This window comes from Corylus avellana, chromosome ca2 (genome assembly GCF_901000735.1).
Source record: "Corylus avellana chromosome ca2, CavTom2PMs-1.0".
NCBI classification, from domain to species: Eukaryota; Viridiplantae; Streptophyta; class Magnoliopsida; order Fagales; family Betulaceae; genus Corylus; species Corylus avellana.
The window spans coordinates 9,071,402-9,086,004 of NC_081542.1; the positions used below are offsets into that span (position 1 = coordinate 9,071,402).

A 14,603-nucleotide genomic window follows, 5' to 3' on the forward strand; every position below is an offset into this window, starting at 1 on the left:
ATTGATGAATGCCACCATGCCTGCCGGGGCGGTAAACACACTTATGCTTGCATTATGACACCCACAATTTTGTCTTCAACTTAATTTTTATTGGCCTATGCAAGTAGTTCAAAAGAATGTGAGACTATTGGAATGGAAGCTTACACTCTTATCGGCCCAATAGACAGCTAGCCTAAACACGGCCTCAAAGGACTAGTTAGCTCACCAAAACCCAATATTGCATGAAGCACACATCTAGGAAGGAAATTTCATATTAGGCAACCATCTTCTATGGAAAGCACACCCACTTAGGAAAGACAACTCGTTAAAGAAAGGTGGATCATAATCTCCCGCATGATCGAAGGCCAATTAATGACAATCGGCTTATGAAAGCACACAACCCTAAAATGTACTTGGTCTATACAAAGTTAGTAGGAGACAAGACTCATGTATGCTTTCATCCCCTAATCTCCATCTATTACTTTTATTTTCACCTTCATATCTTTGCAGAACGCCACTATAACGTTTGGCTGTCTTGTAACTTTGTAAGGTTCCCAAATCGAAGACTAGGTATGTGTAATCACTGCATTAATAGTTTTCGCCGCCCAATAAAAAATGAAGGGTTCTAAAAAAGACTATTTATGGCCCATGAGTTGATACCAAAGTCTTTCTTGTTTGAGTTACATGCTTCAGTCTTTCTTGTTGGAAGTTACACCAACACTATTTATGGGCCATACGACTATTTACATGCTTCAGTCGGTTCATTTTCTCTGCAGCCAAACTATGCTCGGTATACTGTAAGTCAGGAAAAATCTGGCTAGACAACAAATTTTCTTTCTAGGAAATAAATTGTAAGATAAAGAACTACTGAAGAATTACAAGGGATTTTCCTTATAGGAAAATCTGGCTAATACTAATCTCAGCAAAGAGTGCAACAAACTAGATTTTCTTGAATGCAAAGAAAAGGTCACTCACCCCCTATACCGCTGCCATGTAAAAACCAATCACAAGAAAGCACTCATCACCATCCAAATATAAGGTACACGTTGAGGATAGTGAACTCAAGCGCTTTGCTGTTAAATAAAATAACTTAAACTTGAGACTTGAGAAGCAACTGAATAGTGAGAGCATTAAGAACACAAGTCCAAAAGTAGAAAGAAAATTACAATGCATCTGATAAGCTCTCTATTCACAAGATCAGTAGTCATTATTGCAGATAAAACAAGTTGGACATTTATCTACAGGAGCATTTATAATTCTCATCAAAGAATTACAAGAACTACAATATCAGTCTTCATCAATTCTCTGTAATCTGACCACAATCTTCAATTACAACAGGTTCCTTAGTAGTCCCACTGTTGGATCCCACCTTCTCCATCTCCTTAACCACAGTGTAGCCGTCCACAACTTTACCAAAAACAACATGCTTCCCATCAAGCCATGAGGTCTTGTCTGTGCAGATAAAGAACTGGGAACCATTTGAGTGTGGTCCAGCATTAGCCATGGATAGAATTCCTGGACCAGTGTGCTTCAGCTTGAAGTTCTCGTCCTCGAACTTTGAGCCATAAATTGACTCTCCTCCGGTCCCATTCCCCCTTGTGAAATCCCCACCCTGGCACATGAAGCTGGGGATTATGCGGTGAAATGCCGAGCCCTTGTAGTGTAATGGCTTCCCAGAGCTCCCGATCCCCTTCTCCCCGGTGCAAAGGGCACGGAAATTCTCAGCAGTTTTAGGGGTGGCATCAGCAAATAGCTCCATCACCACTCGCCCAACTTTCGCCTTTCCTATCAGAATGTCAAAGAAAACCTTTGGGTTTTTTGACATCTTGTTCACCCAATTCAAAGCCTTCCAACAAAAACTTCTGTTCAAATTGAAAATGTGTTAGCATTCACCTTAAAGATGTAAAAAACCATAAACTCCAATTGGAAGCTTCTCTTAAAAGGGTACCATATGTTACAACACGAAAAGCACAACAAAGACCTAAAAGAAAACAGATGCTGCAGTCAAACAAACGCAGCAAGAAACAGATACGCTAACACACAATGCAACCACTTTTGTGCAGCTCAATCCATTGATTGTTTCCCACATAAGTTCTTCCATTCATCTTCTCACACATTGAAGATGACAGATTTATTATGAAAGAGAAATTAAAACTCCATATTTAACCACGAATATGTTCGTCTTAAGTACTTTATCAAGTCGAATTAGCTCATCCTCTAAAACCCAAATACCTTTTTAAGCCCTAGTAATTTCCTCTTAGTCCAAATACTTGTCTTACAGACAATCCAATTCTATATTGTTCCTCTTATCCCAATACTTCAATAAATTTCAAGTTCCAATCTAAATCTATATGAACACACAGACACACACAGAGTATTCCATTATATCACCTACAATCCAACCCAAATCAACACAAAGCAACCCAAATCTCTACACAAATCAATCGACAGAATAAACAGCATTTCTTCAAAGGAAATTAATCTAAAAACCGAATGCCAATATAAGGGCAAATGGGTCAGAGAATGTTTCATCATCCTATACAAAATCCTCGAGCAAACCATTACATCAAGAGGATGATATTAGAAGATGATAATGATTTCGCACAGCTTTTGAGCTCAACGGGCATTCATAAAACCACCCGCAAGCCTTCGATATGTGCTTCTTTTGCAGAAAACAAAAACAAATGCATACTAGTTTTCGACAACAGATGTGTAGTGAAAGTAAACTGAACGAGGTTGAGAGGTTGTACCTTCGGGTGAAGATCGGCGTGAGTGATTTGGGGTTTTGCTTTGTGGATTTATAGCAGCGCAAGGGGTGCGGATTAGGGTTTAGGGTTTTGGTTTGTATTTTCTTTTTTGCCAACAAGTCCCTTTTTTCGAATATTCTTCGGTTCGACCCACTCGTACTTTGGAAGTTTGGAATTTGGCACGGGTGCTGTGTGGTCCAGATTTAATTTTAAATTTTTATGGATACAAAAATAAAATAAAATCTAGATCTTTCAAAAAACCTTCTTTTTTTTTTTACTGTAGATCTTTCAAAAAACCTACTAATTGCCTTTTTTTTTTTTTTTTTTTTTTAATAGAGAAATGATAAAAATCATTATCTTAACCCGCTCGATATAATGAATAGATGAACTTACCATTAAATTTGTGTGAAATTTGTAAATCATTATTCTATTGGTTTTTCCGATGTTAATATCCCTATATTCCAATTTCCGAGAAGGATTCGAAGTTTATTTTTTTTGTTACATCATTTGTGTTAAAAAAAATTTATAAAAATTATGAGGAAGGAATCTGATTGTAAACCAAACTCGGATGAACTTGACTCAACTCATATAAGCTCGAATAAACTTATACACTAACTCATTACCAATAAAATTCTATTGTATCTTTTTAAATGCTTAAAATGTTAATATTAATAAGAATAACTGTAATTGTGATTCTTGATATAAATATACCATAAGACAAGCATATAGACTCCAGATTAGATTGTTTAATATTCAAGTTAATTTATCTAATTAAATTAAATAATAAAATCGTAGCAATAGTTAATGAACTAATAATTAGTAAGAATTTATTAAAAAAAGAAAATCAAACACATTTACTTTATATGTGGAATGAATAAGTTAATTGAGTAAATCGTAAACAAGCTCAAGTTCATTTGAAAAATTAAATGAATAGAGTTCGAACAGACTATCTAGCATGATGATAAGTCCAACCCAAGCTCATATTCAAAAAAAAAATTAAATAAACCGAACTTGATCACTCAATACTTGACCCTATAACCACCCTGCCCATGTTTTTCAAGGGCTTGAACTCCTCCATGTTTTGATTGTTTATGAAAATCTTGTACGGCCAATTCCAAAATATTAAGTAAAAGAAAAAGAAAGAAAAAGAGTATATATATATATCAACCAAGCCACTGCTGAGCACGACGATCTCCACTAGCTCCAACAGAATGTCGAATGCTGATCTTCTCAGTAGAATATTTTTGCTGTAGCCATTCGAAAGCATTTACATCAAGTTTCCCAGTGACTGATTTCCCTTGCTTCCTACGTGCATGCTGTTCCCGTATGGAAGCCCAAAGTTTCTCAATCGCATCTCTCTGTCTGGATGTGAACCTTCCCACGTTGTCATACGCCTGCTTTACTAAGATGTCTATAACTGTTTGGCACCTGAGAAAGAAAGAAAGAAAATAATTGAAGAAATGAAAAGAATAAAAAAAAAAAGAATCAAGAGAAATTCTTCACGAAGTATTTACCATGGAGTTTTATAACGCCGAGCAGCAATCTCTAAACATATAATCAAGGCTTCCCTTTGTGACCTGATGAATCTCTTATTCTCTTCTACTTCCTCCTTCATCCTGGCTGCTGCAACTTTCTTTTCCTTTGTTTTTCCACCTTTATTAACTGAACTAGACATGAAAGCATCAAGTCCAAATGGGTCAGACTCTTCTTCCTCTTCATTTTCTTCAGATGGAGCAACGAAAGATATTTCCTGCTTGCTTTGACCATCTTCGTATGTCAACTCTGTTTCATCTTTCAGAGCTGCTGCTTCCTCTCTGTCATCATCCTCAGCTGCAACGGGGAGATTGGATATGGCTTCTTTGATCCGTCCAGCTGTTTTCGAAAACTATATGAACACCATAAACAAATAAACAAATAAACAAAACAAGGACAAAGTCAGCCATGGTTTGAGAAAACAAAGCATATGTTAGTAGTTCAGAACTAAAATCACTATCACATATTAATACACTACAACATGTCGGCCATTATCAATCCTTGGGATAAGTCCAAGACGTTAAGATAAGATAAGAAGCACAAACTGTCCTTTGAATTTCCTAACATAATAAAATAATAATAATGCAGAATAATAAAGATAAAATCATCCAAGTAGCATCAGAAACACACCGCAAGCTAGCAAAACATAGAAGTTGATGCCTACATCTGGGTTGTGGTGAATTCTTCTGTTGTCGATTTGGTCAAAATGATGGGTAGATCTTGTCAATTTGGTCAATTTGTTGAAAATCTGGAATCCCTTTTCATTTCTGATATTTCCATCATTTTCACCAAATTCCAGAGTCAGTGCAATCTAACCATGGGTAGACGTTTGTCAATTTGGACAGTGGTAAATTCTTCTGCAGTTAATAGATTTACTGTCACACCAATCCTAGTACTTGATCCTTTGATCTTTCAGAAGACAGAGCATGCAATTCAGCCCTCTCATTTCCATCCAAATGAGGTGCAACATCTGAAAAGGACTTGAGTTTGATCATAGAAACCCTAAAAACAAATAAAGACCCAAAGTCTAAATTCGGAGAATTACATAAGATTGACATTTTTTTTTCTTCAAACGTTAAAAACTGAAACCCAAATGTTGTACCACATGAGAGAGAGAGAGAGAGAGACCAAAAGTACTTGCTATCCTCACAACGCTTTAATAGATAAGTGAATTCTTATTTTGCTTGTAATAGGAAAGTTGAATATCATTCAAGTATGGGCTAAATGTCTTTATATGACTAAGCCATGGACTAAATGTGGGTCATTTAGGTTAATCCAACAATAAAGCCATTAGTTCAATAAGCAGATCGACTAGGTGAGAAAGGTGAGCACCTCAGTAAACTAACACCAACTCAGCAGTCCCGAGGAGTTACATAGCACCTTCCCTCGCGCAAGTGCCAAGCCTGCCTTTGACAACTCTAGGAGACTCTAGTATCATTTCAAGACATCATTAAGTAGTATCAAATAAAAACTGAGAGAGAGAGGAAATATTAGTGAGAAGCCCAATAAGAGAGCATAGCCACTATTTGTACTTTTAAAGATTAAAGGTCACACAGCCCAATACTGACAAACAACTCTTTAGACCTCGACTATAAACACCTAATCTCAATTAATACCAATCAATTTTTTTTTCCCTAATAAGAAGATAAGTCCAGAACAATACCATAACCTGGTATAACATGTGAACTACTTTTACTAACCCATCATGCTGTAAGCCCACCCTTATCTAATAAATAGCCACCCAAATAAAAAAAAAGCTAGTAAAATGATCGCAAAATAAAAATAGCTTCTCCCTAGTTTTATTGTTTCATGTAATCTTTTCTACCAAAAAGGTACAGCCAAGTGAGATCATTATATTTAATAATAGTTTTGTTTTGTTATCTCCCAGTTTCCACAATTTGCTATTAGCAGATTTAAGCAGGATTTCTTAAACAAAATGTCAAGACACCAATTTGAGGGGAATTGGAGTTTCATGAACCCTTCAACCCTATGGTGCAATCTGGAAATGGCCTTCTTTCCTATATCACTCTTCTGGAAAAGTACTATGCAAAAGAAAAAGAAAAGTCCATGGATTATGAAGTTTTCATGCAAAAAGAAGCTACAGTTATAAAGATTCCAACTTATAATAATATCATGTATCATTCCAACTTAAAGGTGAGCATCTCTTTATTATAACAATCTACATTATACATAATAAGTCCTTCCTTCTGTAAAATTTTGTTTTTGGAATCGATCATGTAATTTTTGTATTTATATTGCTTCCTGTGTCAGCATCTCAGCAATCTTGAATCATGGATTCTATGTTTACCCAAGTGTAGTAGCTTCATGTGGTTCTTCTACCAAAACATAAAAAGCTTTACATCACAAGGCACCCCATGCTACCTGAACCAACTGGCCCCGTGCCATGTGTTTAGGTAGCACTTTCTCATACAAGAAAGATAAAAGAGAAAGATGCATCTCCCTTGACTCAATGTTTACAAGTCGAATCTACCACCAAGAAGAATTTCAAATGAAAATCTGCATCTGAAAACTGTAACTTATTTAGATATATTTACATAAATACACTATATCATTTTTTGAATAAGTAAACAATCATTTTATTAAAAAGATGCATACAAGAGCTACTCCTAAAAAATTTACAATCTCCTAATTCAAAAGATCAGTAAATATCTAGACTAGAAGTGGACTGGACACAGCATAAGCATTCATCCAGTCATGAACCAAATTCAACTCATCCCTTCAAACATCCATTTATTCCTTTCCCTCCAAATTATCCACATAAGACAAAGGAATGCTTTTCCAAATTTCGCTACTTTCTTGGCGGCTAAATTTTCCTTGCCCACAGGCAAGCAACAAACAATGCTTATCGTAAAAATTATCCTATAAAAATTATCCAGAAAGGGGCTTAAAAATAAACTCAACTCAACCATGCCTCAAGCCATAAGGGACATAAATGGTTGTTTGAATAGTCTTCCTTTATTTTTTTCATTGACATAGTTTTCATTGTATGCTTATCGTAACACCTCTGGTATTGCATAGAAAACCACATATACAATTGATATATTTGCATTTGGTAGTATTTACTTACAACACATGCAATACATATGATATTCATATAGCAAATGTCATCAGTACTCCTCAAAAACAAATATTATCAATAAGCTCAAAGAAATTAAGTTTTTCATTTCTTCAAAATACTTGCCTAGAATCTGTACGGACTGAAAGCAAGGGATATGTTTAATTCCTTAAAGACTTTTAAACATTTTACAGCCCTATTTTGCAAGAAAACTAAACCACTATTCTCAAAAGTAGACCTCATTGGTTTCTATCTTCATCCACACTAATAAGAAACCACTTAAATAAAAAGAATTTTTTTTCTTCATGTATATTGCTGTTATATACCGTAAGTATCATCTTCCAATCATCACTCCTTTTATACATGTTATCCTACCAATGCCACCACAAACTCATTAAATAAGACTAATAAATTTATCTTAATTAAAGTTACAATACAAATTTCAAATAGATTTTCTATATCCAACACGATAATAAATTTTCAAACAGATTTTCACCATTCCTCCATATTTACAAAATTAAAGCATCATAGATGAGTAGGGGAAGAAATTTTTATGCACAAACTGAGGAGCTTACCATTACCATACAATAAACCGACAATAGCATTGTATATGACTTTAATAACGAAAATCATTTGCAGGTAAATCAACTATGGCATACTAAATTCTTGACATATCTTGTTGTAAACCTCAATATGCTTCTGATTAACTCAAATGTGAAGTTGTTTAATGATCAGTAGTGAGTGTAATGAGAGTACCAAATATAAAGTTCATACCACAAAGCTGTCATCAGTGTGTAAATCATTTGCATCCACTGCCCTGATCATCCATGTAGTTAATTGATTCTTTTGCTTCTTATTGAGGCACTACAATCAGTACAGAAGGTTAGACTATCCTCAAGGAAGACGTTTTCCTCTAACGACAAATTGAAAACTAATTAGAATATTAGTGTATGCAAAAAAGAAAAGCATAACCTACTTCTTGGGCATCTTGTGCTGCCAAGAATAATGCATGATAATCTGCTCGCACTGAAGGATCCATACAAGAAGTGGATGAAGACATTGCAGCTTCTAGTATGGCAAAGAAGTGATCACTAGTTCCTGGTTTGACACTTCCTGCCTGAATCAGCTGTATGGCAAGCTTTGAAGCCTTACCAAACTTTGAAGGGTTCTTGATATGTGAAGCTATCTTCTGCATGGCCTCTATAACTTGCTTCTCTGAGGCATCTGTTGTGGTTTTAAACCTCAAGCGTTTTTCAGGCACACTGGCTGAGAATTACACTGAACATTTCAGCTTCACTCAAAAGACAAATATTTCAGAGGAAATGCAAGATAGAGATTTATCTATTTATAACTGAAAAGCAAGATTAAGATATAAACAGGGTTTAAATGCAATACAAGTTCAAAAGCCATAAAAACCTGAAATCATAGGGATCTTCTTCTTTTTTACCACTGAGAATATTTAGGAGGGAAAAAAAAAAAAACCAAAATCTTGCATTTTACACAAAAAGTAAACAAGAGAAACACCAAGCTAGACAAATAAAAAAGCTCAAGAAAAACAAGAAAGCTAGAAATATTTAACTCAAAGGCAGTTGTCCATTGGTAAAGAGTCTTAAAGAAGAAATCTTTTAGTTCCACCACCATTTATTCGCAGTTTTCAGAACATTGATCATTTCTTTGCCTCTAAAGACACCACATAATGCAAGATGGAACCATCTTCCACATACAACATTCCCAAGCCTACCAAACTGCCCTTTCCAACAAGCGAAGAGGTCTACTACTCGACTAGGCATTACAAGGTTGCTCCAATACCATCTACAACAACCTATTCCAAAGGGCACTAGCCATCATACAATGAAGTAAAAAGTGGTCCATTGACTCACCACTCATTTTACACATATACCAATCAACCACAATAACATGCCCCTTTCTAAGTGATAAAACACGACTTATCGCAAAAGCTTAAACTGATAAGAAATGATGAATTTAATCACATTTAATTAAAATTCTAACATTCTTTATGTGTGGATTCAAACTCACTCAATAAGGCCAAACACGTGAAATATTTAATTGAATGGGAGGTAATGACGAAGACAATATTCGAACTTAGGCATCTACTTTGATATCATGTAAAATCACCACTTGTCCTAAAAGCTTAAGCTTTTGAGATAAATGGTGATTTAATACTAAGATTATCCATGGTTAGTGTCTTCACCAAGGCAGTTGACCAAGTAAAGAATACCACTCTCACAAGAGACGAAATACTCCTCCAAGGAAAACGAGTGCTATCATGGGGAACAAGGATATTGCAATATGATCTGACATTGAACAACTCTCTCTTGGAAGGAATCCAGCAAAGCTTGTCTTTGCCACCCCGTCTCAATCTAAGGGAGTACAACAACTTTTTTTTTTTTTTGATAGGTAACGTACAACAAATTGAAGAACGAGGTAAAGAAATTCACCTCCCAATCGTGAGCTATTATGAGAAAGTTAACATTCCATTGATGAGAGTCTCTAGAAAGCTCCAAATGGTCTACCACGGAAGCATCCTTACAATGAGCCAAACTGAACAAGTTCGAAAAAGTTGCCTTAAGGACTTGGATCACATCATGCCAGAATCTAATTTTAAAGCCATCACGAACCTCAAATCTAGTATGACTAGAAAATTCTCCTAATCCCTCCTGATATTCTTACATAGCCCTAGCCCATATGACCCATGAACCTCATTTGAACACCACCCACCCCATGCGCTACCATATTTAGAATCCACTATCACTCTCTACAAGGCTTTTTCTCATGAACATAATGCCAAAGCCACTTCTCCAAAAGATATCGATTGAACAAAAGTAAATTACAGGCCTTTAACCTTCCTTCAAAAATCAAAGAACAAACTTTGATAAGGAAAAAAAAAGGAATCAAAGAACAAACCTTAGATCAACTAACCAAGTGATATTTGAACTCTTCACCAGTACCACACCACAAAAGTCTAGTTGAAACTTCTCTGTGCAGTTGGCAAAACCAACCGGGAGGGGAAAAAGAGACTTTCTTTTTTTTTTTGACAAGTGAAAAAGAGACAAAGTAAGTAGGTTAGATAAAGTACTTTTAATCAAGGTAACCCTCCCACTCTTTGACAAATACATCATCATGCATTCAGCCAATAGACGTTCTATCTTCTCAATAATGCCATCTAATATAGATTTGGCCTTAAACAAAGCTCTCAACAGAAGAGCTAGATATTTCATAGGTAAAGAATAGATCATGCAACCCAAGATACTAGCCAGACCTTCAACATTATTGGCATTGCCAATGGAGACCAATTTTGATTTAGCCAGATTAATCCTCAAACTGGAAACTGCTTCAAAGCATAAGAACAAGCAACAAAAGTTATAAATAGGATATGGATTTGCACCGCAAAACAAAATTCGATGGAAGAATTTTGTGTACTTGTCACCCTCTTAACCACAATGCCCTTGACTTCTACCACCAACTCACCTCCTCTAGAAGATTTATCCTCTCCTAATCATTAATCATTGTAGCCTTCCAAAATTTCTCCCCCCTCACTTAAAACTCTTCTTTCTTCCATACCCTCAAGAACCCACAAATCCTCCAAAAAAAGTTTTTTCTTTCTCTCTACATTGCCAAGCACCTCCTTATTCCAGACTCTTAAATCAAATTTCAAAGCCCTAAGTTTGCGATCCAAAATGTAACTCGGAGAACCCTAAGTGATAAGATGTCCACCACTATTTCACCCTATCTACAAAACCCTCTGATTTTAACCACACATTCTTGAATTTAAAATACCTTCTACTTCCATGAAGACCTTCGTGATAAAGAAAGATAGGGAAATGATCCAAACAAAGTCTAGGCAGCCTCTTCCGTGTCAATTCAGGAAACTGGGCTTCCAAATCAAAGGGAGAGTCTCTATTGTTTGACCACGTAAAAGAACCTACTACAAGGGGAATATTCATAAGCCCCTATTCAAAAAATGAAGTCTGAAAACTCCACCATAGCTGGACTCGATCGGGCTTCACCCAATCTCTCACTAGGAAAACGAAAAAGGTTGAAGTCCCCCCAATGCACTAGGGCAAGTTCCACCAGCTAAGCAAACAAGCCAATTCATCCCATAAAAGGCTTCTATCAGAAATCAATGGCGGGGCTATAAACACCCGCAAAAGCCCAAGAAAATTGATCTTCGGCGTTTCTAAAAGAACAGGCAACCGAAACTCTCCCCACACAGTCTTCAACTTTTCCCAACATACTCCTATCCCACATAATCAAAATACCTCAGGAAGCCACCCCTTGGTCTAAATAACACCAATGAACATGACTGCATCCCCACAAGCTACGCACAAAAACCCCAAAACACTTTTTTTTTCCTCCCCGTTTCTCAGCAACCAAATAGAGTATAGAAGTGAAACTAAACACAGAGAAAAACGAAAAGAGCAAGACAACTTCAAAATCACGAAACCCTTTTTCATCAAGTACTAAGGAAAGTAGTTCAAAAACACAAAGCAAGCGAATTTCTTTAATACGCAAAAATTAAATAAAAGATTAACCCATATAGGCGAAAGAGTCAAGGGTTTCTTCGAAGAGAGAATGGTCGCACCTTCTGGTTTTGATTCGGTGGGCTCGGAGCGCTTGAGAGCGCTTTTGAGCACTGGCTTCGGAGCCGGAACTGGAGAAGAAGAAGAAGAGCCGCCGCCTGTAGTAGCGGTTTTAGAGCGTTGGTGCTGTTGTTCTTGCTGTTGCTCTTGTTCTCGTTCTTCTTGTTGTCGGGAAGGAGGAGGCAAGCCTTCGAAGAGGTTGTCAGCCATGCTCTCTCTCTCTCTCTCGCAATCACTCTCTAGTCTCTGCTGTCTGTAAATTACTGTGCGCAACAAATTGACCAAGAGGAATGCTAGGCATCCCAAGAATTTTCCCAAATCTTGGTTCCCAACTGACGTGGCTGTAAAAGCAACCAAAAAATAAATAAGTAAAAATATGAGAATTGGGCAACTCCATGTTGGCATGTTACCATGTACAAGTTACAACGACCCATTTCGGATCTCAAAATACAAACCACATGGCAACTAAAGTACCTCAAAATTTGTTGTTAAATTGTTTTGAGAATTGTTGATTGATGCAATAGCTATGCATGATCTACTTGCTGATATAAGAGCAATGTTTCAACACTTGCTTAGTGATCTACAACTTATTTCTAAAATATTATTTGTTTTGGTTTTGGGCCATTTGGCCGTGCTATGCCTTCATTTAGATTTTGTCTTTTTAATTTTTTCATTTGTATTTGGATTAATAGATTTGGGTTATTTATGACTATGTATATGAAATATTAATGTGAAATGTGATATTTTGGACTGCTAAGCTTTATTCAAAAACATTAGCTGGCCAAAAAAAAACATTTTTTTTTTTTTTTTTCATCTTTTTTGGAACATTTTGTCCTTAAGCCCTTAAAATTAGCCCCCAAAAAAAGGCCAATTAAAGGCCCAAAACACTTAAAAAGCCTAAAAGCCCATATAAAAAAAGTGGTTATAAAACCACCGGTTATTAGATTGAATGCCGGTTATAAAATAACCGCTAATAGCCTAAGCGGCTGCGGTTGTAGTTATTAAAAATCAATAACCGCCTAAAGCGGTTGCGACTAGCAGTTATAGCCAATAACCGTCGGTTATAACCGTTTGCATACCTCTACCACTTGCGTCTTTTCTTATACCAAGTATCTCATAGCCAATTTATATTGTTTAGCCGTTTTTATGATTTATTTGACTTTGAGGCAATAAATTGAGAGCAAAGATGAGCACATGACAAAATGGAAAATCAAATACTGCTAAATTTGAGAAATATTAGTTAAAGTTCAATGTAGTGTCAGCTATAGCAATTATCTTGGATCCTTGTTACATGCTTCAATTTGAAGATATATGTTATAAAAAGCTTTATAGAGTTGGTGGTTCCAAAGAGTACTTGCATGTTCATGTGAGATTAGTCTCACTTTTTATGAAATATATCAATATAGTAGTACTACTCCTAAAACTTCAAGCACATCTCTTGAAAAAAAAATGGTGATAAAGTTGTTCATTAAACCCAATTCAAATCTTTTAGCAAGGAGAGAAAAGTGATGAAGGTAAAATAACATGTTTATTTGGTGGATTATGTGACATTGAATTTTTATTTCATAGGTGGGGATACAAACCTAGACTTAGGTATGGACACAAAATTGTCAACATTAACTCTCTTAACTAAAGAAGGATTAAACACTGAACTTTTTATTCTAGAAAGAAAATGCTATGAATATCTATTATTTAGTATGAAAAGTCTATTTCAAAGTTAAAATGCATTTATATTGATAAAACATATTTTAAGAAAGTCCTATAAAAAGTTTGCATCAATTGTAAAGAAATGATTTAATTTTTTTGAGATATTAGAACGGATTTAATTTGAAAAAGATAAGAGATAAATTTTTGAAAGAATGGCTCATGTCACACATTGTATATGGTTAGTTAATATTTACTTACTAAGCCGTAGAGTACTCATTGTTTCCACTTGTAAAATTATGGGATTTATAGATGTTGGTGCAACAGGTGAGGATGATCTCTATATGAGCTCAGGACATGTTTTGAATTGCGTTAGAAAGCTTAAAAATGATTTTTTTTTTTTTTTTTTATGAACTTTTTATTCTAAAAATAACCAAAATACACTTTTGGCATTTTAGCAAAAGCTTAAAAATGAAGTTTTTACCAAAAAACGTTTTTTTTTACTTAAAAGCTCTATTTCTCAAACACAATCTAAACAGACCCTTATACTACTATCCCTGAGATTCGCAGGCGATCTCACACTTTGGAGTTGGTTGATCTTTTGAAGAGCTTAAGCCAGTGTGTTAGTTGCCATTAAGTGGCGCCTTTGTAATATTTTAACAATATTAGTTTTATTTGATATGTAAATGACTTGGATGTCATATATAAAATTGTTGGTTAAGTTAAGCTCTAGTGCTAAGTTCGATTTATATAAGTGAGTTTATGGTTTCAAAAAAAAAAAAAAAAAAGAGAAGAGAAGAAGATATAAGGGAAAAATATAAAAAAGCCCACCAAACTACTAGCCATTTTTGATTTAGCCCCCTAATGTTCCAAAAGTGATAAAGTAGCCCCCCAAACTACCAAACTATTGCATTTTGGCCACTCCGTTAGTCAAAACAGTCAGTTTGGACAGAAACTGCAAAAGGACGTCGTTTTGTTATGGGTAAGTTACTACAATGCCTTTTTATGAAAAAAAAAATTTGG

At 35.5% G+C, this 14,603-nt stretch overlaps 2 protein-coding genes across 2 annotated transcripts; both read right to left on the bottom strand.

The window, feature by feature from the left end:
* Positions 1 to 1,088: 1,088 nt before the first annotated feature.
* LOC132170497 (peptidyl-prolyl cis-trans isomerase CYP19-3) lies at positions 1,089 to 2,837 on the bottom strand. Its single transcript, XM_059581496.1, has 2 exons — positions 2,730 to 2,837; positions 1,089 to 1,841 (listed from the first exon to the last, which is right to left on the bottom strand). Exon 2 carries the CDS (start codon positions 1,802 to 1,804, stop codon positions 1,277 to 1,279), a length of 528 nt encoding a protein of 175 aa, XP_059437479.1. The 5' UTR covers positions 1,805 to 1,841; positions 2,730 to 2,837; the 3' UTR covers positions 1,089 to 1,276.
* Positions 2,838 to 3,531: 694 nt separating this feature from the next.
* Positions 3,532 to 12,262, bottom strand: LOC132172456 (uncharacterized). The gene is made up of 5 exons (XM_059583965.1): positions 11,939 to 12,262; positions 8,312 to 8,601; positions 8,110 to 8,199; positions 4,241 to 4,611; positions 3,532 to 4,154 (listed from the first exon to the last, which is right to left on the bottom strand). The coding sequence occupies exons 1-5, from the start codon at positions 12,144 to 12,146 to the stop codon at positions 3,890 to 3,892; spliced, it is 1,224 nt and encodes a 407-aa protein (XP_059439948.1). The 5' UTR covers positions 12,147 to 12,262; the 3' UTR covers positions 3,532 to 3,889.
* Positions 12,263 to 14,603: the final 2,341 nt, after the last annotated feature.